General features: G+C 40.7%; 1 protein-coding gene across 2 annotated transcripts in view; it reads left to right on the forward strand.

Annotated features, from left to right (window-relative positions):
* Window positions 1-214: 214 nt before the first annotated feature.
* The window catches only part of ZDHHC8 (zDHHC palmitoyltransferase 8), a gene marked incomplete at its 5' end in the record, with an annotated part of 114,817 nt that continues 88,565 nt past the window's right edge, over window positions 215-26,466 (forward strand). For both annotated transcript variants that reach the window (XM_082491862.1, XM_082491863.1), the window contains one exon: window positions 215-318. In XM_082491862.1, the coding sequence (XP_082347988.1) occupies window positions 215-318 (104 nt within the window). The remainder of the gene's footprint in view (window positions 319-26,466) is intronic.

The following is a 26,466-nucleotide window of genomic DNA, read 5'->3' on the forward strand; positions in this document are numbered from 1 at the left end:
CCCCCCGGAGCCGGAGCCGCCGCCGCGCTCCCCGCGGAGCCGCCGCGCTACCTTAAGGGCTGGTTGACATCAGCGGGGCGGGGGGGCGGGGGTGGGTGGGATTTCCTGTGCGGGAGGTCAGCTGCTCGCCCCGCCGCCCCGCGCCCGCTCTCCCCGCGTCCTCCCGGCTCCCTCCTCTCGGGTCGGATTTACCCAGTGATGTGTGAGCTACAGGATGCCCAGCAGCACTGGAAAGAGGTTTAAACCTACTAAATACATCCCCGTCTCCACAGCAGCTGCCTTATTAGTGGGTTCGACTACTTTATTTTTTGTTTTCACGTAAGTACCGCTCCGGCGGAGGGGGCCCGGGCGGGGGGCCGGGCTGGGGCCGCCCTGGCCCGGGGTTTGGGGGGGAGGCGGCGGGGCTTGACAGCTCCTGCAGGCCCTGCCGCCGCCGGTCCCGCTGCCGGCCCGCCTCCCGCTATCCCCTCCCGGCGTGGCTTTGCGGAGGCTCGTTACCGCTCCGCATCGTACGATGTCTCTCAAAGTCAGAGCCACCATTTCGCGGCACGCAGACCCTGTCAGACTCCCGCAGCTGCCGGCGCTGCCCGTCGGAGATGCCGGTGACCCGCAGCCCCTCTCCCCTCCGTGCCGGCGGGGCCGGTGCCCGGGAGGGACCGTGACCGGCCCCCGCCGGCGCTTCGCCTGCCCGGCGTCTGGCTCAGGAGGGAGCGCTGGCCTCTGCCGCCGCTCTCGCCTGCGCTGCGGGGTTTATCCGGCAGAGCCTTCGGAACTGGAAGGAATCCTATTCTAAGCCTTACGGATTCTACATATTTTTATATAACTGTCCCTAAAAGCCTGAGGACCTAATGAGCAAATTTAGATTTGCTTGAAGGAGGGAGGGGGAAACTTCCACCCCCACACACACACTCCCCGTTTCCTCTTCTCTCATTCCCTTCTCCCTTAAATGAAAAATTGAGCTCTGGCGGTCAGCTTGCGGATCTCCTGTAATTATATGAATATGTGAGCGGCGTAGTGCTTTAGCTTTCTCTTTCCTCTCCCTTTATATAAACTTGGGCGATGTGGATTGCCAGCCCTCTCTATGCTGGGGTAACGGCAGCTTCCCTGCAGAGGTGGTGTTGGTATTTTGGGAGAGATGCTACAAAACTGCTCTGAAATGAGCTTTGATGAAGCTGCTTTTTGGGAAGGTGGAAAGGTCGCTGTTGGATCTTAAGATTTATTGTTTTACTTATTTGGAAACTCTGTTTTCCTTGTTTCGCCATTGCAAATTTTTAAGTGGTCTCTGAAGCTGTTGAAGCAGAAGGCTGTGTAACAGTGGGAATATGTGTCTGTGTCTTTATCCTTCTTGGTTTGACTGCAATATGATTCTTGATGTTTCAAAATGCTCATTACTGGAATGGTAATCTTAATGTAGGATTTCAGAATAAAATGCAAATGTTTTGTCTAACGGTTTCTTAAATCGGAACAGGTCTTGACACTGCGTTATGCACTTGGCTTAATGTGACTTGACTTCTTGTTGCTTATTTTTAATGTATTTGATATGAAGTACTGGTAAATCCTTTCAGGAAATTATACTGTTTCAGCCCCAAGAATTGGTACAAGCATAAGCCTATCATTCATCATTTGGGCATCTAATTATAGTTTGGCGCTCGCAGGCAAACCCAAGACAGAAGTTGGCTTCTGCGATGAACTTGGTTGACACTGGTGTTGTGACTTTTTTTTAAAATGGTTTCATAGTCAAAAAAGGGGTCTTAATGCCGGCATTTATTTTTCCTGCGTCTTGAGAAATGGATGCGTGCTAAGGTTGTTTTGGAAGCCGTATGTATTTTTCACATGATACTTCCAATGTAGAGCTGTAAATTGCTTAGTGATGTAAGACTTTCCTGGTAACATGGTTGTTGTTGAAATATCCTTTTGGCAGCAGGACATTAACCGTTTTAGCATTTGTTACTGTATGGAAGAAGCACTTGGCTTTAGTCTATTACCAAATCTCAAACTTAACTCTGCTCCCTCTGTTATCAGTGAATAATTACATGCAAAATGAAGTATTTTTAGGACCTCTCAATATTGTAATTTGGCCTGTGCATCTTGAAGTGTTAGTAAATTTTTTGAGGACTGTCCCAGACATACGTTCTCTGCTGCTGCCAAGTCTTGTGTGTAATAAAAGTAACACATAATTGAGCAACTGTTGTCAGGCAGTATCTGAAGTCCTGTCCATTCAAAAATACTCAGATAAATTTGTATGGAATTGCTGTTGTTTTTTATCCTGAACAGTTTTAGTAAGATCTTCATCTTGGAGTCAAAGCAAGTAGTGTGCTTGAGATGAGTGTCTTTTGAGTGGTGGTGTTTTTTTCCCCCTTTCCTGAGCATCTCCGTATTTTTTTTATCCTTTTCCATAGGTAGTGTTTTGTGTCCCGAAGATCTTTTTTTTGTGATGTGTTGTTCAAGGCTGAGATAGACATGAATTTTCAGAGGTGTTGATTTGCACAACTCTTTTGATGTTAGGTAGATCTCTGATAGGCAGCAGTTGAGGCACCGGCCTAACATCGCTTTAAGCAGTGTTATTGATACAATCCATGCTTGCTTGTCATAGCACAAGAAGATGAAGATTTACATGTCTGTTTATTAATTCCTTATTTGTGTCATTAAGCTCTAAGGCTGCTATGTCTGTTAATGAACTAGCCTGTGAATAAATACATGAAACTGGTGGTGGATGGGACTCGGGTATCAATTTTGGGTGCAGATCGGCTCAGCTGAGATATCAGGGACTTCAGCAACTTTGGTGCAGTGAATAGTGGAAGTTAATGTATGTGGAAAAACTGAATAATAATATTTTTTTTAAACCAGTTACTGAATAGAAAAAAAATCCTTTTAGGGCACTGCAAACATTTTAGAGTAACACAGATAAAGACCAGATGCTCTGACAGCTTTCTCCCTAGATGTGTTTGTGAGCTCAGGCCACGTGTTATGAGTGTCTTCTGTGAGATGAAAAGCTCTTTGAACTTGAAGGCCAGGGCTAGATTTTTAGCAATATAGTCTTTATTTTTAGCTTTTGTCCAAACACCTTTGCTAAAGAGCAGCACATAGCGGATACTGTGTATTTCAAACACTCTCTGTTAGTTCATGGCGGTGTTAATCAGTAGTACTTTAAATTGGGAAAATTCCATTATAGATTCTCCTTTATTGTTTTTCCTCAGCTAACTATTTAGGATTCACTGTATCGCTGTTATATTCCTTCTGGTTTTATGAGGGGGAACTAAATTATTTAGCTATCAAGATTATTGCCTGGAAAGGCAACTATATATTGCAATTGTATTATCGCAGGCTTTTAGCTCTCCATGTGTGTTCCTTTAATAATAAATACAAGCGTGTGAGTAGGTGGTCTAATTTATCACAGTAGGAGAGTAAACAAGCATTAACTCTACTCATTATGAAGGAACGTATCAATAATGTTATACATAATGATTAAGTTAATTTACTTATATGAACGAATCAAATGGCATAATGAAGGAAGAACCAATTCTTCTTAACATTGCAAGAATGCAGAGCGGTTCAGTTGTAGCAGACCTGAACTTATTTCTACCAAAACCTTCTTTCTTCATATTTCTCATAAGGCTTTTTGTTAGAGATAACAATTTAACATGTTTCAGTGGAAGCTGGGCTCTTATGCCTGGGACTGCCGACTCCTATGATGAAACCTTAGTGTGTTCTTTCAAAGAACCTGAGTTTTAAGAACTTCGCACCTTATTTTAGGTTGTGTAGCTTCAGTATTAGTCGAGAATGCAGCTTAATTGTCAGTAAGCAAAATGCTGTAAAACATAATGTCAGCCGATGAACTATTATTCTGGAGCTAATAGTTCTCTTCACCTGTTTAAATTGTACTACATACTGTACTTTTTAGTGCTAAGAACCTCCGAGTTAGTTTAGCAGTTGCTGTGCCTGCATCTGCAGATTGCACAGCAAGCTAAAAGCACAAGGCTTTAAGGAAAAACTGTGGCTTATTTTAGTGAGGAGAAAAAAAAGCTATTCATTCTCTAACTGAATATTGTAGACTAGAAATTTCTGATAAAATACCCATTTCAAGATTGTGTTTTCTGTAGCGTGCAGCCACTTGAGCATCTTTGAAGTACAGCAGAAACATGTAATTCATAGCAAAGATCCGGGTGCCACTACTTCTTTGATATAATGGTAGTAATACTGCTGTATATTGTTCCCTTAAATGGAATAATAAAATGGGTAATTTTCTGGGTGAAGTGAAAGCACAAATAAGGTGAAAACTCATTCAGCATATACTGAAAATGAGACTTCAACTTTGTTCTTAGAAGTCATAATGGGAGGTAATCATAGGTATATGCCACAGACATATGCAATTGGCACTCTAATGCAGTCTGTGACACGGGGGAATTTCATATCAATAACCCTCAGGAAACAACCGAGGAGTGATAAAATGGTGTAAAAGAGCAGTTGGAAGTTGAAGTCACAGTAGGGATGGAAAGAAAATAGAGAAATAGCCTGTACCATTGCTACTCGGATGGTAGAAGGAGTATCAGGGAAGAATGGCTCAATAGCGGGGCCGGTGGATTTACCTTAGCAAGAAGGAAAGCTCGGCTTCGTTCATGAATGTTTTAAAAAAATTTTGGTATTCCCCCAACACTTGTATTTCATGGTTACTGTATTACATGAACTAGAAAGACTCAGCATTTCTGCAGTGGCTTAAACATACAGGTTAGTTGTATGTTAATTCAGACACACTTATATTATGATAAATGCACATCTTAAATCATAAGCGCACCACCCCCCGAGTTATATGATCCTACACTGGAAGAGTTCTAAAATAAATATGTAATAGTATTTTAAAGTTTAAAAATGTAGTAACCATTCTGGATGTTAGTTAATGGAAGTATAAACACGTGTACCTAAAATTCTTGAACTATCTGTTAGATCTTATCCTCCCATGACTTGTCAGTGTTCGTAGATCAAAAGAGGGGAAACTCTCGTCTGCTTTTTTGACTTGGGTTTGTTTAGTCACTAGCAAAGTTCAAGCTAATAGAAAATCATCTTTGCTTTAGTGAATTTGACTCCTATCCAAAGATGGTTTTCTTACCTAAAGTATTTTAAGGACTTTAGTTAATTCCAGTTCCAGATGTTCAGACGTTCACTTCTGCCAGTTCAGTGTTCTGATTTCAGTTAGAACATGATAAAATGTGATTTAAAATGTGTATTACAGATGTTAAGGAGCTTCATCTGTAACACAGGTGGATTTTATACCAGCCTAGAGGAAATAGAACTGGATGCTGATAAGTAGATGCACAAAACAGGAAATAAAGATAAAATTGTAGCTCAGATCGTTTAATCTTGAGATGCTGGACAGCATAAATCCTGCCGTGGAGTGTGATCTTACATGCCTCTCATGGTTTGGCCTCGGCCTAATAACTTGCTGCTTGTGGATTCAGGTGTAGCTCTGGTGGTAGTTGCTTGTGACGTATGGTGCCAGAACTTCAAGGTTTACTGTGGTGCATATGAAAGCACATGGAAACGCTACCACTCTGCTTATCCGCTTCCCCCTCTGACTAACTGAATGGTCATACCAGAGATCCTTGTAATTCTGAAACCTCTGCAACACAAAGCTCATCTTCCTCGTCTGTTTCTAGCCATTCTAGGGTTTTTTTGAGGTCGGTAATGCTAATTGTGAAAAAGAACAAACTCCCCCTTCTTGAACTTTCTTTCCAAACCATACTTCACTGCTTCACTATTAAAGTATTTCTGATTATTTTTTTAAGTTTTTTTTCTTCCCACATGCCAAATTAAGAAATTGCTGGAACTGATAGGGAGCAGCTTTGCAAAGCATAGGTTCACTGACAGTCATGCAGATGACAGTACATAGAGGAAAAAGAGTGTGCAAAAAAGTGTGCATCAGTTTAATCAGGTGAATTTCAAATCTGACTTCACAAACAAACACTGATTTCAAGTAATGCAGTTTAGCTTCCTGAGATATCTTAACGTTTTCCATCTTAAATGCGTCTTTAATGGCAGGTTTTGCCTGTCCATTCTATTTGCGATCCAGCAAAGGTAAGGCTTGCCAGGTTGACCTGAGTCATCTCAGTTGTCATGTCTGTCAGCTTCTAAAAAATATTTATTCTTGTTATGACAAAGAAATGTCCTTTCAAGCTGTGGCAATTTCATCTTGGTATATAATTTTTGTAAAGAGAATCTAGACAAACTTGTCATGCAAGATGAAGAGACAGGCAATCTCAACAGGAAAATCATTTAACTGAAGTGTGAAAAGTTGTGTGTTGGTTTTTTTTGTGGTATGGGGTTTTTTGGGTTTTTCTTTGGGTTTGTTGTTGTTTTTTTTTTTTTTTACGCTGAAAGAGAGCTCAGTTTTACTGCTTTTAACTAGTTTATTCTATCAACTCTGCTTCCAAGGGGACCATCAAAGTTGGCAATACAGGAAACTTCTGAAAGCTATAAAAATTCATTCCTTCAGAAAAAAACCAACAGTGTTTATTATCAACAGGAATATTTTTTCTTCCTGTAGTTTGGGAGAGGAAAAAGGAGAATCATCTTCGTTGATGGCAGTAAATAGCTAGACATCTTCAGCTGTGGGATGCACAGCTATCTGCATGCAGCCATGGCAGCGGTATTTCAACACTCGCTGTAGATATAGTTTTAAAGGCAGAAGAGCTAACGCAATGAAAGTTATTCCTGTACATGGGCCATCCGCAGCTGTAGTCAGCGTGTGATTTATGCCAATGGCAACCTCCTTTCTACTTTTCCTTATGAGTAGAGATTAAGATGTATGGAAATAGGAACGAGAGAGCATCTCAATTAGATCAGGGTGGGCCTCTCAGCCGTTGTACATGGATATACAAGCAATTTTTCTATTTTTGTTTAAGGTCCTTTTCAGGATGCTAATTTAAATACTGTCCACGTTTGTCCAAGTCTGCCACACGTGTATCCTTTTATAAATAGAAGCAATCTCTACAAAATTGTTCAAACAACATGGGAGCTCAGTTGGTTTGCTAGTAATGTGAACTAAGGGATGCGACCGTTCAAAACACAAATAAAACTTAAATTGAGACACAGATACATGTGGTGACCTTGGAGGTCTGATTTTTGAGGTTCATAACCTGGGACAGTTGCTATTTTTGTATAAACAAATTACTCTGTTACTAGGTGCTGCTTAGCTGAAATCAGCTGTAGGACCCTGTGGCGTGGGGATCTATGTGTGACCTGTGAAAGATGACCTGGAGTAGGCTTTCTGTTCTTACTTTACATAGTGTATCAGCTACAAGGAAACTTTTCAAGGCCTGCAAAGGGAAACCGTGGGTTTTGTTTAGCTTGCATTGGAAGATGTCTGGAATACAGTAATAAATTGGTATAAGCCATTGTAGAGCACAAAATGGATGCGTACTGAAGTATCTTAAAAGCAGTATCAGTGCTATATGTGTGTAACCAGTGGAACACTGATTTACTGTCCTTTGACTTGAGCCAGCAGATACAAGACTTTTCTCACTAATTCAAGAGTAATGTTCAATTTGGCTGCACTGTTACAGAGCTACTATTAGTTGATCATTTGTCAGTGGGAGCTGCTAATGAAATTGAAAGGAAGAAGCATGGAGGTTGAAACAGTAATGCTGCAGTTTTTAACGGAAATTCTGTATTATTCTTTTGCAAAGAACACCATAGACTGGAAACCGTAGTTAGCCTAGATCCTATTTTACTGTAGGAGAGGCGGTTTTGGGGATCCTTGCTTGGTGATTGCAATAATTAATTCAAATGAGTACACCACAGCGTAGTGTATACTACATAAATCTTCAGCCAGTAATCTGTATCCAGAAAGAGGATTTAATTAGTCGCTGATTGTTGTTCTGCAATTACGAATGCAATTTAGCGAGACTTGCTTCAAAGCTGTCCAAAGTGCCTAAAATTCTGAGCTCTAAACCTATTATGCAGACATTAATGGGTACTTGACTCTTTGTTTTTCTCAGGATGGATATTATGGAATAAACTGTACAGTAACCCATACTTAGATATTGCAGTGGTTACCATGGTTTTCTGTTTATGAAAGTGTAAACACAGAATTTGTGGTCTTCAAATGTGAAATCCTTATGAAATATCTGTACTCTACTGCTGCGTGTTGAGATCATCCGGTAACAAAGGACAGTGGAGCCAGGTGCAGAAAAAAGACCTCTTGAATTTTAGATTTAAACGCCAAAGCAGCTGTTTCCAGTGTACATGTGCACCATTTTGTTATGTACTTTAATATCATGTGTAGTCATATAATTAGGAAATACTGCCTTTGTACAAGAGGACAGCAATCTCTATGGAGCAAGGCAGGGAATATGAAGATGGCAGTATGTGAAATACAGATTTTTGTCAAGCTACATATAAAATGATGTAATTATTTTTTGATGAAGGGAGGCGTTCATAGAGGCTGACTACTCAGTAATTCCCATGGAAATAAGGTTTGTTTGTGCCACTTTGAAATTACTACTCTACAGAAAATCGCTGTACGCACTCAGACTAATCGCAGAATATTCTTAAATGAACAAATTACTTTTTAAGTTGGAGCCTAACAAAGCAAACTTGAAACTGCTTAAACATATAAGGGCTTTCATAAATAAAGTCAGACAAAGTCTTACTCTCCCAGGATTCTTAAAACTAAATTGGCATTTACATTAGCTCTCTTTTATGTCTTCAGGGAAATAATCCAATGTAATATCTATATCAACACAGTTCTAAGTACAGTGCTGGGAATAAGGAAAGCTTGGACATTTCTATAAACAAGCATCATTTTAATTTAAACTTGGGTTAATCACAGAAATGCTTCAAAATTGAAAGGTTCAAGTTAAAACTTTTCTGCCTACTCTGATCCCAGTCGGCTGGGAGAGGCAGGCATTTTCTTACTGAAAAACACTTCCTCTCCCCCTTTTCAGTCAGTTCAGTTTCAAAAGTTATTTGGGGATTATTTTCATTGTGTATAACCTCTCTTTTAATTTTTTTCTCATGAGTGAGATCTCATTTTGCATGTTTAGCTTTCTCTGAAGATTAATGTTTGCCCTAGCAATAAGACTCTCCAGATGTGTTATGATCTAATAGTGCTGAGCACCAGTGGTTAACCCTTGTCTGCTGTCAGCAGCTTGCTGAACCATCTCCCGTGTTTTACCAAAAACCCAAACTACATTTGATTATGTAGTTTCTTGGCTCCAAGCGGCAGGAGCCGTTAGTTGTGTAGGTGGGTGCGCTCTCTCTCTGTGGGGTTTATGCCTGGAATTAGACTTGGGAACCACTGCCCAGAGACTTCTTGGAACCACACTGCTAACTTGGCTTCTCCTCCAACATTCCAAGGCACAGTGGTGGAACAGGGGCTTGAGGATGTCCATATGATCATCTTCATGTAGTCAAACCTGTGACTTTGACCAGTAACTCTTTTTTTTTTTTTTTTTTTTTTAAATTATCTTCTCATTTCTCCCTTGTATGAGGCATAAGTCTCACATCTATCCTTTCTGAAGACCCTTGCCTTATCACCTGGCCACACGGAAGCACATTACTTTTCTAATGGGTTATTCCTTGAACGTAGATTGAAGGTTGTGATTTGATTTGGCAATCTAGGTTAGTTTTTAGCGGTTGTACAGACATTAGCTCTGTCCATATGTTTTATGTCTGTGGCTCACAAAGGTCTCTAGGATGGAGTTGGGATTTAGCCTGGCAGGAATCCTTTTCTTTGGTTATTACGTAGCAGGTAGCCCTGATGTTGCCTTGGTTAAAAATTGTTAGCAAGACCCCAAAGGCATGAACTCTTTCCTGTGTATGTGCATTTCTGGTTAAAGAATCTTATCTCCTTTCTTAACTGCTGTCTAGTTGACAACCGGAATTCCCCATTCTCACAAGTTTATTAGATGAGAAATGTTATTCTGGTCCCTACCTCCAAATCAGTTCTGTTTCTTGCCCACCTTCAGTTACAACTTCTGCAGTTGGCCTTGAACCAGGTTAAAACCTGTTTGAGAAGTGGGCAGAAGCTGGTGAAAACTGCTACAAGTAGAGCCATAACGGTGAACAGAACATGCATGCTAACCCTGTTTTAATGTAATATAGTTATATATCAGTTATAGTTATAATTTAGTGTCCTAATGCACAGGGTCATTACTTCTCATATTCTTTAACTCTATTTACACTGGATGGTAGTTACTCTGCAAAGAACCAAGTACAAGCTTGTGTAGTAATGTTTTCATACTATGCGTTTTAAAGAGATTTCATGCTATGTGCAGTTAAAAATAACGCTATATGAAGCGACAGCCTCTGTCTATAGTTTTTACCTTGGATCAGTGCACAAGTAGGCTGGCTTTGCACATAATACATTTTGTGTAAATGACTAACAAGTCTTTGTAGCAAAAACAAAAGCATCAGCAGGCACTGGAATTTTTTTTCAACTGACCAAGTTTTGATAATTCTGTAGGAAAGGGGTATATAAAATGGCTGGTTCCTGATACATAGTCAGACAGAAGGAGATATGAAACCACTGAATCTGATGAGGTAAGTTTTAATTCATGTACGGAAGTTGTAGCATCTGCAGCAGCAAAGGGGATTAATATTTGCCTAGAAATTTCAAAGTGCAAAGACAATGCATGATTAAAATAGCAGGACTTGCTGAGTGTGGCCATAAAATCGATGTGATTTGCAGAACAAAACTTTTAGGCCACATCCAGACACAGAACTGTATCAAAAAATAAACCGCCAGGACCACTTCAGCTCTTCTAAGCAGGGCTCTGCTGAGAATGTACCCTCATCTTACGTAATATATCTATTCTGAAAGTTAAATTTTGAAATAAAAGCCTGTCTATATGAGCAATGCTCTCAAGAAGCTGGGGAATAGTGGAGGCAGACAGGCGGACACAGTTTTGTTTATAATAGTGAAAAGTTTGGTTCCTTGAAATGGGATGGTTCTGGTAGTGTCATCTTTGTGTATTTTCAGAAAATGGCATTTGACAGATAGATTACAATGATAGCAAGATACAAGGTCTTATATGTGACATTGAATTTGGCCCTGCTGTTGATAATAAATAATATTTTCAACAGGTTGGGAACAATCTGGTTTCCTGCCGTAACGCTGAAGAAGACCAGATGATAGAACATAGCATAGTGATCTTTTGTTTCACATTTGGGCCCTTTCTAGTAGAAGCTTTGAGTGTGGTCATAAGCCTTTGTAGGACCCTTTCTGACTTACATAAGACTACTTGTGATTCCCATTTGGGAGTTGCCCAGGAGACACCATTCCTCAGTCAGAGGGCAAGGCTATAAAAGACATAGAGCTGGGGAAGTGCTCAGGTGTGTATATGTATTTAGAAATGATTTTGTGGTTAGGACTATTATTAGGGCTGCCTAGTGCCTGGGCTCAGGTCTTAATCCTGCAAAAAGCCTTCTGTAGTTTCTCTGGCAAGTTGCTTAACCCTTCTTCTGCATGAAGTGCAAGATTTTATCTGTGGCTGTTTTTCTTACGCTGCTAGTTAGCTGGGGCAAAACAATGCCGCTCTGTGTGTTGATGTCTCTGTCCCTTCTGGTGTCAAGCAGCATAATGTGAATTAGGTAATCAGTGCTATCATCCCCGTTCCTCAAAGATGTAAACTGAGGCTGAGAGGCACTGTACAACTGGAGTATTGGTGTTTGGGAAGTTTTGCACATACATGCCAACTCCAGGCTTATGCCCTGTCAGCCCAGGACTTAATGGGGATCATTCTTTCACAGGGCTTCTGAATATGGCTTATTCTAATGTCAGTTTGGGTCATCCTCAAATGCAAGGGAATGTCATGCAGCAAGACTGTTTCGTTTCTTTAACACTTAAATCTGCATGAATGTATGAATATGGAGATACACATACTAAAGCTTCGTTGTCTGTCTTTTAAAGTTTAATGGTAACATTGTAGTCTTTAAAGTTTCATTTGTATCTCATTCCACAATGGCTAATTACTTTTGCCAAGGAATTTTTCTTGCATTGTATTACAAAGGCTAGTGGGATAGAGCTAAACATGATATCTGTGGTTCAAGAACTGAAAAATTAATGATTCCTTCTCTGGCCTGCTGTGTTTGATTTATAATTCATATCTGATAAAATAGAAATGCACTTCTGAGCCAGCTATTGTCTCTCCGTTTGCTATCTAGGTGGGTTTTTTTAATTCTTCCCTTGTGGATGTTGGGGGTTTGTGAATTTTGGGCCCTAGAGTGCTCCTGAAGAAGGTGGTTGCCAGATTCACATTTTCTTCACCTATCATTTCTTTCAGACTCTATCCTTTGTAGTATCCAGCCCCAGGACTTGCGCTGAATCCAAACTGCATAGCTGCTGTTGCAGGCCGCTGCCATGACCCTTGACTTTTAGCATAACCCCAGTGCATGGTTTACCCTTTCAGAGGCACTTGACAGCAGAAGGAAATGGAGAAATACAGGGTTTTTGAAGTGTCATAAGCACCTACTTATAGCCACTCTCCATGTCAAGGAGAGATTCAGGTCTGGACTAAGCACTAATGCCTTTACACTGTACATCCATTACCTCCTATTTAACTTCTGAGTGGTCTTTACAGTCACTCTGGGTCTTCCCAGGCTATCTGGCTCCATCTTGTTTGGCTCTTACGCTGTTTGTTGGGTTTTTTTTTTGCTGTTCGGTTTTTTTTTTGCTGTTCTCAGTCTCTCTCTTGACAGGTGACCTCCAGATCAGTCTGTTCAGGCAGATAAGGGTTTTTGCCCAATACACACACATAGGGTGATCCACTGCGTGTTCACCACCTTCTGAAATCACAGATTAGAGAAAAGGGATTCAGGGTTATGAGGTACAATTCAAAATGTAATCCCATCTGTTGAGCTGGAGTGGCTTTTATGGGTTGATGCAACAATTTTTCTGTATGGAAACTAAGTGCTCTCAGTGGGTCACTGTCTTTATTGTGACACATTTGGTATCTTTTACAAAGAGGCTGACCAACATTTCTATCTTCTTCCCCACTAAGAAATTCTGTATTCTTAATCTGAATTTACTTGATACAGAAAAGTAAGCAGATTTGGGGTCTGATCAATAGGGAAGGAGGTGTCTAGCAATTTGCCAGTTACGTTGTCCCCTTCTGAACACAAGAGAGTCCTGTTTAGTGTAGTGATACATTGGATCCTGCTTTTTTGTGATGAATATGCTTTATGCTTTTGTTTGCATCTTTCAGTGTTGTGTTATTTATTTTTCTTGCTTTAACTGCTTTGGAAATGAGGAAAAGCTATTTGGAGTGTAATATCCACTTGGCGCTAAAAAAGTTTCTTTTCTTGGTTCCCCTTGAAATACTTTTCTGTTGGGCTGCTTCTGACATTGTGTATGTCGTGATGCATCTCCAAACCAGCATACTATGCGTGCATGATGGGTAGATGCCTGCATGTCTGATGAGGGATTGATTCCCCTGGGCATACTAGTTCTGCCAACTCTTCAGTTAGAATACTTAAGGTTTTAATATACATTCTGTCTTTTAGTCCCAGTTTGGCCTCTTCTTTTGGAAGATGTTTCTTTGGAGCAAGGAATGATGCACTCTGTGTGTGCGTTTTTGTTTGTAGGTTGTTTTTTTTTTTGATAAAATAGAGTTTACACTTATATTGAGATAGTTAATTAAACAGTTTGCATCTAATTCAGACTTCTCCCCATAGTTCCCTTCTCACTCTTTCTTACCATGCCTGCTTAAATAACTTGATGAAGCTGTATAAGAATTACACAGATGGGATGAAGTCCATCTAAAGCTAGAACCTGATTCTGATCTCCTGACGTGCCAACTAAAATATCACTGCAAAGTGATTATTTCTAGGTATTCAAGTGACTGCATACTTGCTTTAAATACCTTGGAGGGCTGTTGGTCCTCCTGGCTGATTGTGTTACTTCAGCTGTCTCTCTCATCCTGCATGTCCTGGTCCATATCCTTCTGAAAGAGGACTATCTGCTGCCCAAGGACAAGATCCTGTTCCATAACTTAGAACTTAGGAGCTTTTCAACAGAAAAAAGAATAACATTCTTCAGCTTCCTCTTGGAAATGACTGAATCATTTTGGTTGAAGCCTTAAAGTGGGACAAATAGTTTGCTTGAAGGGGAGAGCTAGCAGAAAAACTGCAGTCTAACAGTTAATTTGGCAAAGCGATTTAGGATGGAAATACCATGCAACATTGCTATGTACCTGTGCACTTTCAGTGCCATCAACAGATATCTGAACACGTTCCCATCAGCTTTTCCAGTGGCTGCTGGTCTTTAGATGCCCCTCTTCACTCCTCGGTTTTCAAGTTGGCCTTTCTAGTTTTCAAGTAGTACTGAGCCTACCCTCTGAAAGTCAGTCTTCTTTAATCTGTTTTTTCCATAGGGTGATAGACTTAAAACAATCTTGTTTGCTCTTCATCTTTTTGATTGCAGAAAACTGATCCAAATTAAATTATCTATTTGAGAAGACATTTCAGACAAAGTTACCAGTCTGCCCTCATTTAATTGGTAGGGGACAGGATGGAAAGACAGGAGACTATAAGGTACTGCTATTGTGAATTAATTTTTAAATAGGCAAGGATTTCTTTCATTTTTCCCCTATCTTAAGTTTAGACAAAGGAAATGTATCTAAGGAAGAAGTTGCAGAGTGGTAAGGGATGTTCTGATTTCCCGTCGCAGTAACACAGAGGGATTTTTATTCTGTGCTGTAGTAGCCGCATCTGGATCCATGTTCAGAAAGCAGAAACCTGTAATAAGTCAATAAATCTACACTGAATTTCCATATTATTATTAGTATTCTGCATGCAGATCAGCTTTATTTTTGTGTTTTTTTTAGCTATATCTTGGAAATAGCCTCCCAAAATCATAATTGATAAATGAACACAGGATGGCTGCTGCACTAGGCATGCTTCAAATGTAGTCATGTATTTGAAATCTGAAATTCTTTATTTCAAACTAAAGAAAATAGAAAGAAAAAAAAATCAGAATCCCTAAGGGGAAAGTACTGTATGTTCAGGTGTGTTGTCATGGCCTATTTTATTTATAAATATAAAATAACTCATTAAAACTATTTGTGTTCTATAGCTATGGCTAGTCCAGTGTTCTTTGTCATTCTCCCACAACGTGACAATAATCCAAAAAGCATGCTTCCATGTGGATACTACAAGGTTTTAGGTGCATTATACGATAAATGTGTATCTGCAAATAAACTGCCAATCTCCATTTTTGGATGAGCCTTAAAGGAAGATTCAGGCACAATAAAACAGACTTGTTTAGTGACGGTTCAGCATCACTTCACTTGCCATATATGATCACCCTATCAAGAACTGCATCCTGCTGTGATGACAGTTTGCTGGAAACTCTCCACAGATTCATTGGAGGTTGGCTGAGCCCCAGCTCTACAAATTAGTGGTCAGAAGAGACTGTTTGTAGGGCACAAGTCTATCCAATTTGTACTGTTGATTTGATTCTTTTTTTAATTAACACTTTAGAAAGTGTGTCAGCAGAGTGCTAAAAAGACAAGAAATGATCAGCTAAAACATTCTATTGCAGCATATGATGCTGTTCCATATATCATGGGAACATACCACTTAGATATGGCAATATTTTCTGTTATTTTGGTTCATTTTATGGTCAACAGCAATTTAAAATACTCTGAACAGTCTTAAAAACAAATTCTGGAGTTTTGCCCTTTTTTCTCCCCTCCCCCCGATCCTTATCTCTTTACCCTGAATTCCTTTAAACTCCAGTATCTTAATGAATTTAAAGCCATCAAGTTGCATTTTTTTTCCCCTTTTTAAAAAGATCTTTTTCTGTAAGACTGCTTTCTGTGTGGTGTCTCTACCTTAAAGAGGTGATTTGCAACAATTAGGTAAGGAAGTACTATAGTCCGTAATCCCTTTGTAGATCCTGTGAGTATAATCAAGATTAATAAAATCTGTCTGGCTGACTTGTGGTGAAATTATCTTTCTCTTTTTTGTGTTTTAAGCATAATTTTTTCTTTTTTTTTTTTTCAAACTGCTGCTTCCTCAGTGCTTTGTGTGAGACTTACCGCTACTCCGTCCTGTCCTTCAGTATTGCATTGCAAGGGTAGTGAATGTCAAGCTGAAAGCTTGAAAGATCAGAGCTAGTGATAACAGCAGTTTTAAATGCGCCCTCGTTGGTTTCACGTTGTAACGTTTCCTATAGAATTGTGAGTTTATGGCCCCAGATCTTGGAAATATTCCAGGCAGGTAGGTAGTGCCAGGTGGCAGGGCCATCACTATAAAGCTGACTTGCCGTGTTAGGACTTCATACTGCTTATAGCCCTGCATAGAGCAGGTTGGGTGAATTCCCATATCCCTGCCCTACTAGATTGACCTTGGTCGGCTGTCAGACACCCACCGAGCTGCTCTCGCACTCCTCCCCCTTGACAGGACTGGGAAGAAAATAAGATGAAAAAACTCATGGGTTGAGATAAAGACGGGGAGATCGCTTACCAATTACCATCGTGGACAAAACAGACTCAACTTGCGGAAAAATAATTTAATTTATAGCAAATTAAAATAGATTTGGGTGGTGAGAAACAAAGACAAAAACTGAACACTTTCCCTCCGTACCTTTTTTTTTTTTTTTTTTTGCAAGCTCAGTTTCATTCCCGACTCCTCTGCTTCCTCCTGCCCCCCTGAGCGGGGGGAGAACGTGGGGTTGTGGTCAGTCCGTCACAGTCCCTCTCTACCACTCCTTGCTCCTCACGTTTCTCCCAGCGTGGGCTCTCCACAGGCTGCAGTTCTTGTCAGGAGACCTGCTCCGCGTGGTCTCCTCTCCACCAGCCACAATTCCTTCAGGAAATAGCCACCTGCTCCAGCATGGCGTTCTCCACAGGCTGCAGCGTGGATATCTGCTCTGGCACCTGCAGCACCTCCTCTCGCTCCCCCTGCTCTGACCTGAGTGCTTGCAGGGCAGTTTCCCACACTTTTTACCTCACTCCGTGCGGGTTTTGCCCTTCCTTAGCTGTGTTTTTCCCGAGGCCCCACCAGCCTGGCTGTGGGGCTCGGCTGCGCCCTGTGCTGGAACCGCCTGGAACCGGCTGTGTCCTGTGTGGGGCAGCCCCGGCCTCTCCTCAGCGTCGGCCCCTGCAGCCCCGCTGCCAGCACCTTGGCGTGTAAACTCAAATCCCCCCAAAATAATTTTTTTTAATGTAGATGCTCCAGCAATTCTACATTTGCGTGAATCTTTACATGCAGGAGAAGGTGACTGTGACAAGGCAATGATAGTGACAACAACAGAAAAAGGCCTTTTGGCCTTCATCATTCCAAGCTGCACCACCAAGGTCAGTCAAACAAGTTGGGAGGAAAGTGGATTTTGTTAATTTTTTCTGTATGTGAAGTACTTGGTTTTTGATTAGCTCTTAACAAACACTCTCTTCAGGAAAATTATCTAATGTGAGAGTGCAGCGATGGCTCACTCTGATTTATAAAATTCCTCAGAATTTCCATTGTGATTCTGTGAGTCACGTTAATGTGGCTTCTTCAGATGTGACTCAAGTATCTTCCGTTTGCACGGCTTCCTCAATAGCTTCTCTGTCACGGTCTGGGGGTTGTCGGAGTCCCAGCTGGGAGTTTCATTCAAGCACGAGACACCAGTGTACACCAGTTCTCCTGCCTCTGCAAGCTGCTGGTGGAGGTGAGCTTGCTGGTGGAAAGGCTGCTGCTGCGCTGGCTGTACACTGTCCGCCCCCCCCATAAGGGCTGGCTGCAGGTATTACTACTTAACCTCAAAAGTCAACTGCATTAATTATGACTGGCTGTTTAAGAGCCTCGTCACTTTTGCTAACTTCGTAGAAAAGTTGATGTTTTATTTTGGTTTTAACGCCTGCTGAATGCTGGTTTTTGCTTACAGGGCTGAGATTTTTAGAGCAAATTTTCCAGACAATATCTGCCTCTCCTCTGGGGGCAAGAAAAGGTTTAAAGATGTGGAGACTGCATACACTAGCATTCATTTAGTAGAGGGACAAAATATGAAATATTTACCACAGTTTTCCAGGGATATGTTTGAGTAACTTTGGCAGCTGTACCCTATTATTGGAGAGGAGAGCACACAGGAAGAGACAAGGAGGAATAATAATCTTCTGTCAATGTCGGTAAAAGTGACTAGGTCTAAAGCTCTGTGAAAAATGGAGTTTCCAGAGCAGAAATACTAAAGCTTCAGCCTAGTTCACAGTTTTTTCTTTTCCTAGCCTGAAGCTCTCCATTATAATTGCCTTTGCTCATACTACACCTGTCAAGAGATGACACTGTTATGCATTAAACTCGGTAGGTGTGACAGTAATGTGTTTCTCCCTGCCAGAATGGAGGTGGCATGTGTCCATATTCTAGTACTTGCCCTGGTCTGCTAGCTTTTTTTTCCCCCCAATCTAGAAATAATGCCAAACGGTAATATTTTAACTATTTCTGCTTTGGCTAATCTTACTGGTAACATAGTTGTAAATGATTTCTGTGTTCCTCGTACAGATGTATGAGCATGTCTTCTTGGCACTATTTTTGCCTGATGCCAAGAAATCTGGTGGGACTGCCCAGAGCCATCTGATTTGAATGTCCTGGGCAGGGTTAGGTATCAATAGAGAAACTTGGCTGTAAAACCTATGGTACGCACGTAGGCACAGGCTGAACGTTCACTGTGAACAGCTGATCCTTGCTTGTGGGGAGCTCCCTGTGATATCAAGAAAAACCAAGCATTGGACTGAGAAAGGAGTTGCCGTGCTTGTTCTGAACATCTGTGTAATGATAATTATTCAGCTGTTTTTCAGTGCTGAAGGTTTGCAGAGGTAAGTAGATATTACCTATTGCTCCTAAGCCCCACAGGGTATATCTTCACTCACTAGTATGTTTTTAAACCTGACTAGTGCCTATAGGTAGATTCACCTTGTGTGCATAAATACATGCTGAAAATACCTACGTCTTCACAAATAATTTATCATTCAGGAAACTAGACGAAGCCTGTTACGGCATTCTGGATTTCTTTGAACACTTTTACTGTTTTCAGCCTGGCTTCCTAAAGGAATGAAACTTTATTATGTTCTTTCATCTGTTCATTCCTTCCATTCTGAACTTTTAAATCCATTACCCATTTCTATGAAGTTCAATAAGGGCACTGAAGGGCACCTTGAAGACAATAAAGAAATTTGGTGCCTGAGCATGGGAAAGAAACCATGAATTATTACCCGGTTGAGGGAATAGCTTTCATATGAACTCAACAGTTACATCTGGACAGATCTCCAGATTTGCTTCCTCGTTGAAAACTGTTCAGCCAGGTCTCAAGTATGATTTCCCATGTTTACCTGCTAGGGGAATGCAAAGGAAAACTGGAAGAAGGGTCTCTTCAGGTTTATAAGATAATATTCTGAAAGAGGATGTAGAGGAGGCTTTGATATATATGTATATGGAGGCAATATACAAAGGAAAGAGTATGAGCAGCGATTGCTAGGCTGGGGTTGATGTTACACAAGGACGCAGGGTGCGTATTCATGGGAGGCATTTGTTCATCTGTTCATGAAATCGGTTGTTTCATCTTAATATAGAGGAGTTCTCAGATCACCTCCTTGTATAATTAGAAAAAACACATTGGGTGTAAACCCAATTGACTGTCCTTCCTGGACCCCTTTAAAAATACAGGCCAACTGCTTTTATCGCCTCTGTTTATTTTGGTACAGTATCCAGACTGGTGGAAATATTTTTATAGCACAGTCTAATGAGCTGAGTCTCCTTTCTAAGATTCCAGTGCCTCATGGCTGGATAGAAAAAGCTGATGCTCTCTAGATATGTATTTATGTCAGACTCTGGCTTACACTAACAGTTAATGCCATGCAAAACTGCCTATTTAATGCCACCTAAACTAAGCTTGAGCACCACTTGTTCCTCAGCATATGATACAGAGTGATCCTAGTTACTGCGACATTCATTTACTTCTACAGCAGTTAGATTTATCAACATAAGCTTGATGACTTCATGGGAAACCATTTTAATTTTCTGTCTACCTGTGAAGCACTAATTCCAGGTCAACTTTGAAATCAGGTTTATGTTTTAGATGCAAGAAACCCAAGTATATGAAAATAGTGTTGTTTACATTGGACTGGAGTAATACCTTTGCTCCAAGCACTCACAACAGTTAAGTGAAGTATAAGCTGCTCTTTACCATGCTGACAGGCTTTCTACCCATTTTAATGCAGTGGTTTTAATCTGTTATTCTTCACACTTCTTTTCCAAAAGGAAGGGCATTTTGCCTGAGGCATAATGACTTAGTTCATTAACTGGAAGACAGTTTTGGAAACTGCACTTTTTGATAGAAATATTTCCCGCAGCAGGGAGAAAGATATTGAAGCCTAAAATAAGATAGAAGTTTGTTTTGAAGTACAAAAAAGTCACGCTAAACACTGAACAGATAATCTTGATGGTGCAAGATTGGAGTTGTTTGGGTCAAACTTGCTTTTTGAAGTCATAGTTGGTTCCCAAATGGTTTAAAAACCCAGTGTGCTGCCTCTGCTCTCCCTGCCCATGTGAATATTCCATTGCCCCGGTTATTCATGGCTTGTGAGGGGTCGGTGCTCACTCTCCCTTTTCTCATTGGACTTGTCAGCTCTTTCTCCCTGAAATCGGATTATATTGAAAAGTTGGCATTCTCTTCCCTCACTCTCCCAAATCGAACAACCCACTGCAAAAGCTTTATTGCAATTGATAGTTTGCTGCTGGTGCAGCTGCTGTAGGTAGATTATGGAGAATTGTGCTTCAATGCCTGTTGGAAGGAACCAAACGGCCTCTGAAAAGTGCCTATCTTAGGTTCACTTTTAAATCCCATGCAGTCAAAAAGTTAAGGCTGGCTGGAGAATTGATCTGGGGTACAGAATAACTTTTCTGTCAGTGTTTTGGCCAGCCCTGCTTAATATGAGTAGTAATTAAATCCTTCTGAATTTCAACAGAATGTAGGCATTTTAAATGATTTTACAGGTTTTTGAAAACACTATTATCATACCATGACAGCATTTTAATGAACTACTTTTTTGAATTACAACTGGAACTAATATCTGCTGGAGTAGCAGCTCTTTTGGTACACAGGAGAGTTGTTGCCAGGATTATATTGAATATTTGAAACCCGAATTGGATGTAGTGAGTCTAGTTGGCTCATTCAATAACTTCTTAGCAAAGCATAAAAATCCTACCGAAGCAAACTCATCCTTTGCTTTCGAAGAACATTCCTGTTCTTTCTTAACAGGTTGAAGTTATTTAAGCATTTTGGGTTTTGGGGGAGGGAATGTCCTTGTGTGTGCATGCTAACTACCTTTAATAGGCTACTGTCTGGTTGGGGCTTTACAGTGATTAGCTGTATGGTGCAAAGGGTTTGTCTTCCTTGCCATACTCCTTACTTCCTGTTTTACATGCTGAAATTGCTTAGACAGCAGCTTCTCCGAGGCACAACCACATAGCTGGGCACCCTGCATCACCTGCTGAAAGGGAGGGTAGTATTGCATAGAGATGACCCATAGGCACCTTAAACTTACTCTATTATGAGCAGAAATTGCAGTTTCCTGAAGCAGACAAACATGACCCTGGTGTACCAAGTTTCACTTCAGGCTTCCGGTCTCTTCTGAGCACCTGGCAATGCACAAGGCGGTTGTCTCATTCTGGGTGCACTGGACTATCCCTGCTGTTTGCTTCAGTGGTTGTTGCTTGAGCAGGTGAGGCCCAAATGAACACTTTTTTTTGGAAAAGTGACTCGGAAGCATTGGGTATTTAATCTGTCCTCTTTTAATGAGTTAACAAACAGTGGTATTCCTCACACCAGTTGTTTTTGCTGGCTTATAAGACAAACCTGCATAGGAGGGAGGAGGAGCGAGAGATAAGGTGAGTCACTTTTGGTCGCTCTTCTGGGTCTTCATTTGGCATTGGCAATTTCAAAAAGGTGCTCAGGGGCCTGGCAGGGAGATTTTGCTCCCCAGGAATGATGCCTGAGAGACCTTTCTTTGAAGTCCTTGGGCAGCAAGAGAGTGCCTATCCTGTTGCATCTTGTTTTGTTTGTGGGGAGAAGTATGATTCAGAGTGACCAGAGACAGGTGGACTGTGTCAGAGGTTCAAAAGAAGAGGCTAATCGAAATTCAGATCCTAAGGCTTAAACATTTTTTGCACATGTGCCAAACTATAAAAAAGTCTGTCCTGTATTAGCTATTTTAAAACACATTAGAAAAATTAAGTGACTGTCGCATCTGTTGCTGACTTCAGGTCTTTCTCTAGACAAGCCATTTTATTGATTTAAGGTAGTGCAAAGGAGTATTTTGAATTTTAGTGGAACTGATGTGTTTCTTTGTGTCATCCTGAAAGAATTATTAAGTCCTGAATAAACAAATAATGTAAGGGACTGAAGTTGTCATGATCTTTAATACAAAGAAGAGATCTAATTACAATATGGTTTTTTTGCATACCTGGTCTGTCACTGAACAGCAAATGTGTACAGCACAATTATTTTTTTTTAATATTTGACCCATTTTCTTGCATCTGTAGTACCACAAAGAGAACTTAAGTGATAAAACGTACTACAATGATTACCAGTCTCATTCCTCTGGCTGTGTGAACAACTAATCTTCTTAAGTGGGTGCTAGTATGGATGGAGACAGGATTTCTGGGTTGTAATTTGCAGCTTCTTCAACCACTAGCATGGTTTTTATATTCTAGTTACAAAATTTGAAAATGCAGATCCTGAAAAAGTTATGTTCTTCATGAAAAATGCAATTTACTTGGCTGGAAGTTTGTATGTTCTTGTATCTGCTTTGTGGTGAAAGGGAGTAAGTACTTGGCCTTGATTAGCTCTTATGCCAAGCATTCTTTTGAAAACAACAAAGAAAATATTATGGCCCATAGTTATTTTCAGCAGGGTCTTGTTTGGAAAGCAAATAGGACTTAAAATTAAATAATTGCTCTCCATGGATGGAAAACGTGTGTTTTCTTCTCCCATGTACATTGCCTTCTTTGCTGAGGGCTTCAGTGTTACACTGAAATCTTAAGAGGCAGAATGCTGTTGGGTTAATCAATGAAAATTATTTTCATTGATTGCTGTGAAAAGAAAAGAACCAACTGGTTAATTAAGCCAATGCCATGGATATCTAGAAGAGTGACTATTGAGCTGCATGTGTTTAATTAAAATAAAGAGCTTGCAATTTTTTGTAAAACCTTGGCTCCTCTCTCGCTGGTTTGAGTAGGACTTCACCAATTGCCAGTGTGCCCTACAAAGCAGCTTCGTTTGGCAGGCCCTCAAAACTGCGACGCCTGGGACTGGCACGCAGGCACAGGGGAGCAGAATACAGAGCTCCAGCTGGGGCTCAGAGCACAACAATGGCATGAAGTGACACTTTAATTTTCTGCTGTTCATTCCTCCATTTAAGTAGCAAGTTTGTCTGGAAATCAGATGATTAAATTCTGTAGGAAGCCACTATTTTTTCTACATACTACTTTTTAACTAGATAGATACTTTCAGAGAGGGAATCCTTCTGTCTGACATTCATAACTGATGAGAAGCCTGGGAGACAGGAGCTCCACAGTATGATTTACGGTCTCTTTTTACTGTTTTTAGCTTCTCTATTTACTTTGCTCTGTTAAAGTAGAGCAGATCGCTTGTCCAAGTTGGAGCTTTCTATGTTGACACCAGGGCTTGCATTAGAAGTAGAAAGCTGCCCAGATTTGGCCTGCTGGAATAAAAAAATAGTTGTAATGTAGTCCTGTTAAAAGCAAGTACTTTCAGATGCTTCTCAAGCCCTCAGTTAGTCTTTCCTGTCTCTTAAACTTGCTTTCCTCGCTTCTGTGTGAGAAGCTTCCAAAAGTAGGGAAATTGAACAAATAAAATACAGACTATTCCTCTAGTCTTTCCTGGCCACTTTGGATACCATGTGAATAGGAGGAAAACCATGGCAAAGCAAGACTTCAAGCAGTAAAATGGATACCACCCTGAGCATGTTGAAGACAAGCAAGGACTGAAATTACTAAAAACTGTAACAATTTTTGGATGTTTAATGACTGGGAGAAGCTCGCTTACTGTGTGCTGCTTCTGGAAAAGGTACCGTATCTTCTCCCTTGTTGAGGCCCTTTACTCCTTTTGTGTGCCAGTACTAGTCTTCCTGTGGCAAAGTGGTGCTGGGTTGCATTCCAGTGTGTGTCCCTGATTCAGTTTGCTGTCTGACTGGTAGCAAAGAGGACTGGACTGCTCTCTCTGCAGTTGCCCCTGGTGTTGGCATAAAGTTTCTGTGAAACTGTGCTCTGAGCTCTCCTTGTGCGTGAAATCACTGTTTGGTCATTTAAATTACAGATTGCAGTGACAAGCTACTTTCCTCATAATTATCCCCCAACACTTCCCTTCTAAGACCTTAGTTTTTAATTCTGTGAAGCTAGCTGTTTGGGTCAATAAATATGCTTCACGCTGGGGGGGGTTGTGTGTGCTTAGGCTAAACCAGAATGATGTTAAGAAAAAACGTTTTGCCTATCCAAAACTTTAAGTTCAGGGAGAGTAAACCTTAGGGTACTTGAAATGGGACAACAAGTTGGCTTTTGTGCTAGACTTTTTTCTGTCTTCATGACAATCTTCCTAGACTTGGCCAAGTTTTTAAATCTCTACGAAGAGCAGTGGGGTTTGTGTTCAGTGGCTGACCACTACAGTTTCTTCATCCGTCACCCTCAGGGAGCGTGTGGTCTGCTGCCCAGGGAGCTCTGCTACCCATAGTGGGACTGCCCTGTCCCGAGGAGGCAGCTCTGCACACTGTGGAGGAGACGTGGGGCAGGGAAGGTGCTCCTATACTTTGGATCTTGCTACCGTCAGAAATGAGAGCAGAAACATTTCTCAGGTGTTTTCTCAATGCTTCTATGGTGGGAGGTCAGGGAGCAAGGAGGGGGGAGAGGGTGAAGAGCCTGAGAGTAGCTGGGTAAGCTTTTTTCAGATCAACTTGTAGTGATTGCAGTCTTGGGTTTTTGAAGAGCAATGTAATATACTTGGGACTTTTAGCTCCGAGCGCTATCGGCTTCCCGTTATGTTTGCATTGCAGCTTTCACTGACTGCAAAATGCATGGTTCCTGAAAAGTCAGGTTCTGGGGGACATGGAACATTTTGGGTTCCCAACTGCAAAATCAGACTAAGATGGATAGATTATAACAACTCCTAGGGTGTTACAATGATAAATGCTAATGTTAGCAAAGCGTTCATATGAAGTTAATTATACCAGAACGTCCCAGAAGGAGAACAATTCTATATTGAGTACAGAATGTGCATAGCGTGCAGCAAATATGGCCTGAGGCCACACGTTGACTGGGTACAATGAAAAGTAATACTTAACAGCTACCTGCTCAGCGAGCATGCTTAAAGTAGCAGCAGCCCTTTAGGGAATACAGGCAATAAAGAGATTAAATTTGGCCCTCTTGTTACATGCCAATGACTTTAAAGATTCATGGACAGTTTTATTCCAGCAGTCCAATTTTCTGAGCACTTGCCTTTATGCAAGGGTTGTCACTTTAATATATTTTAAAAATAGAATGATGAATTGAAACTTTCATTGTCAGGTTGCAAAAACAAGAGCTGGGCTTGGGGCTGTTTTTTTCTTTTTTTGTTCTCAGTCAATTATTAGTTTGAGGAAGGTGAGAAATTCAATATTGTATCTATAAAGTGGAAAAACTTAAAGGTTATTAAACAATTTGGGTTGTCTTGGATAGATCTGGGTTGTTTCAATGCATTTTTCCTCTTTATTGTTGAAATCATCACAGCTGATCTCAGAGTGAGTAAGAGATGTTACTGCATGGAGAAGTATTAGGAAGAATGCTTGCTTCCCCAGGAACTACAGTAAAGTCTATTAATCTTAGCACACAGACTATTTTTACAAATAGAATTATGGGTTTCAGTTTGTTGTGGTCACATTTCTGAAAGACTAACTTGGATGGTTCCATCTCTCACTTTTAAAAAAAGGGGATCGTATGATGTATTAAGCAGTAAACAGTATCATAAATTCAAGTCTTGTATTTTAAGAACAAAACCTTAGGCCTCTTTCTCTTTGCATTCTCCATGAATGTTTAATATTTCACAAGTTTGAATCTTTTGCAATCCTTTATGACTTTATAAGTTGTGGTTTTATGGATTTGAGTTCAAAAATTGATTATTTTTTTATAACTTCAAATAGATTGGGTGAAAGTAATTATTATTCTTTGAAATAATTACAAGCATAACAACTATTTGAGACACAAATAACTGGGATTTCAAATTCTTGCATGCAAAGCTATTTATCAACTAAATAAATCAGTCCCTGATGGAAGGGGGGGAATGAGTAATCACCATGCTTTTGTGGCACAATAAAACAAAGAGGATATAGTGTCCTAAAAGTCCTAGTGCACAGATTTAAGATATCTTTTTTTTTCCTCTAGTTCTTTTAACTAAGGATTAGCCAAACAAACAAACAAAGAAAAGGGCCAACTGTATGCCTCTCAGGC

The sequence above is a fragment of the Vanellus vanellus genome (assembly GCF_965231255.1).
Source record: "Vanellus vanellus genome assembly, chromosome: 16".
NCBI classification, from domain to species: domain Eukaryota; kingdom Metazoa; phylum Chordata; class Aves; order Charadriiformes; family Charadriidae; genus Vanellus; species Vanellus vanellus.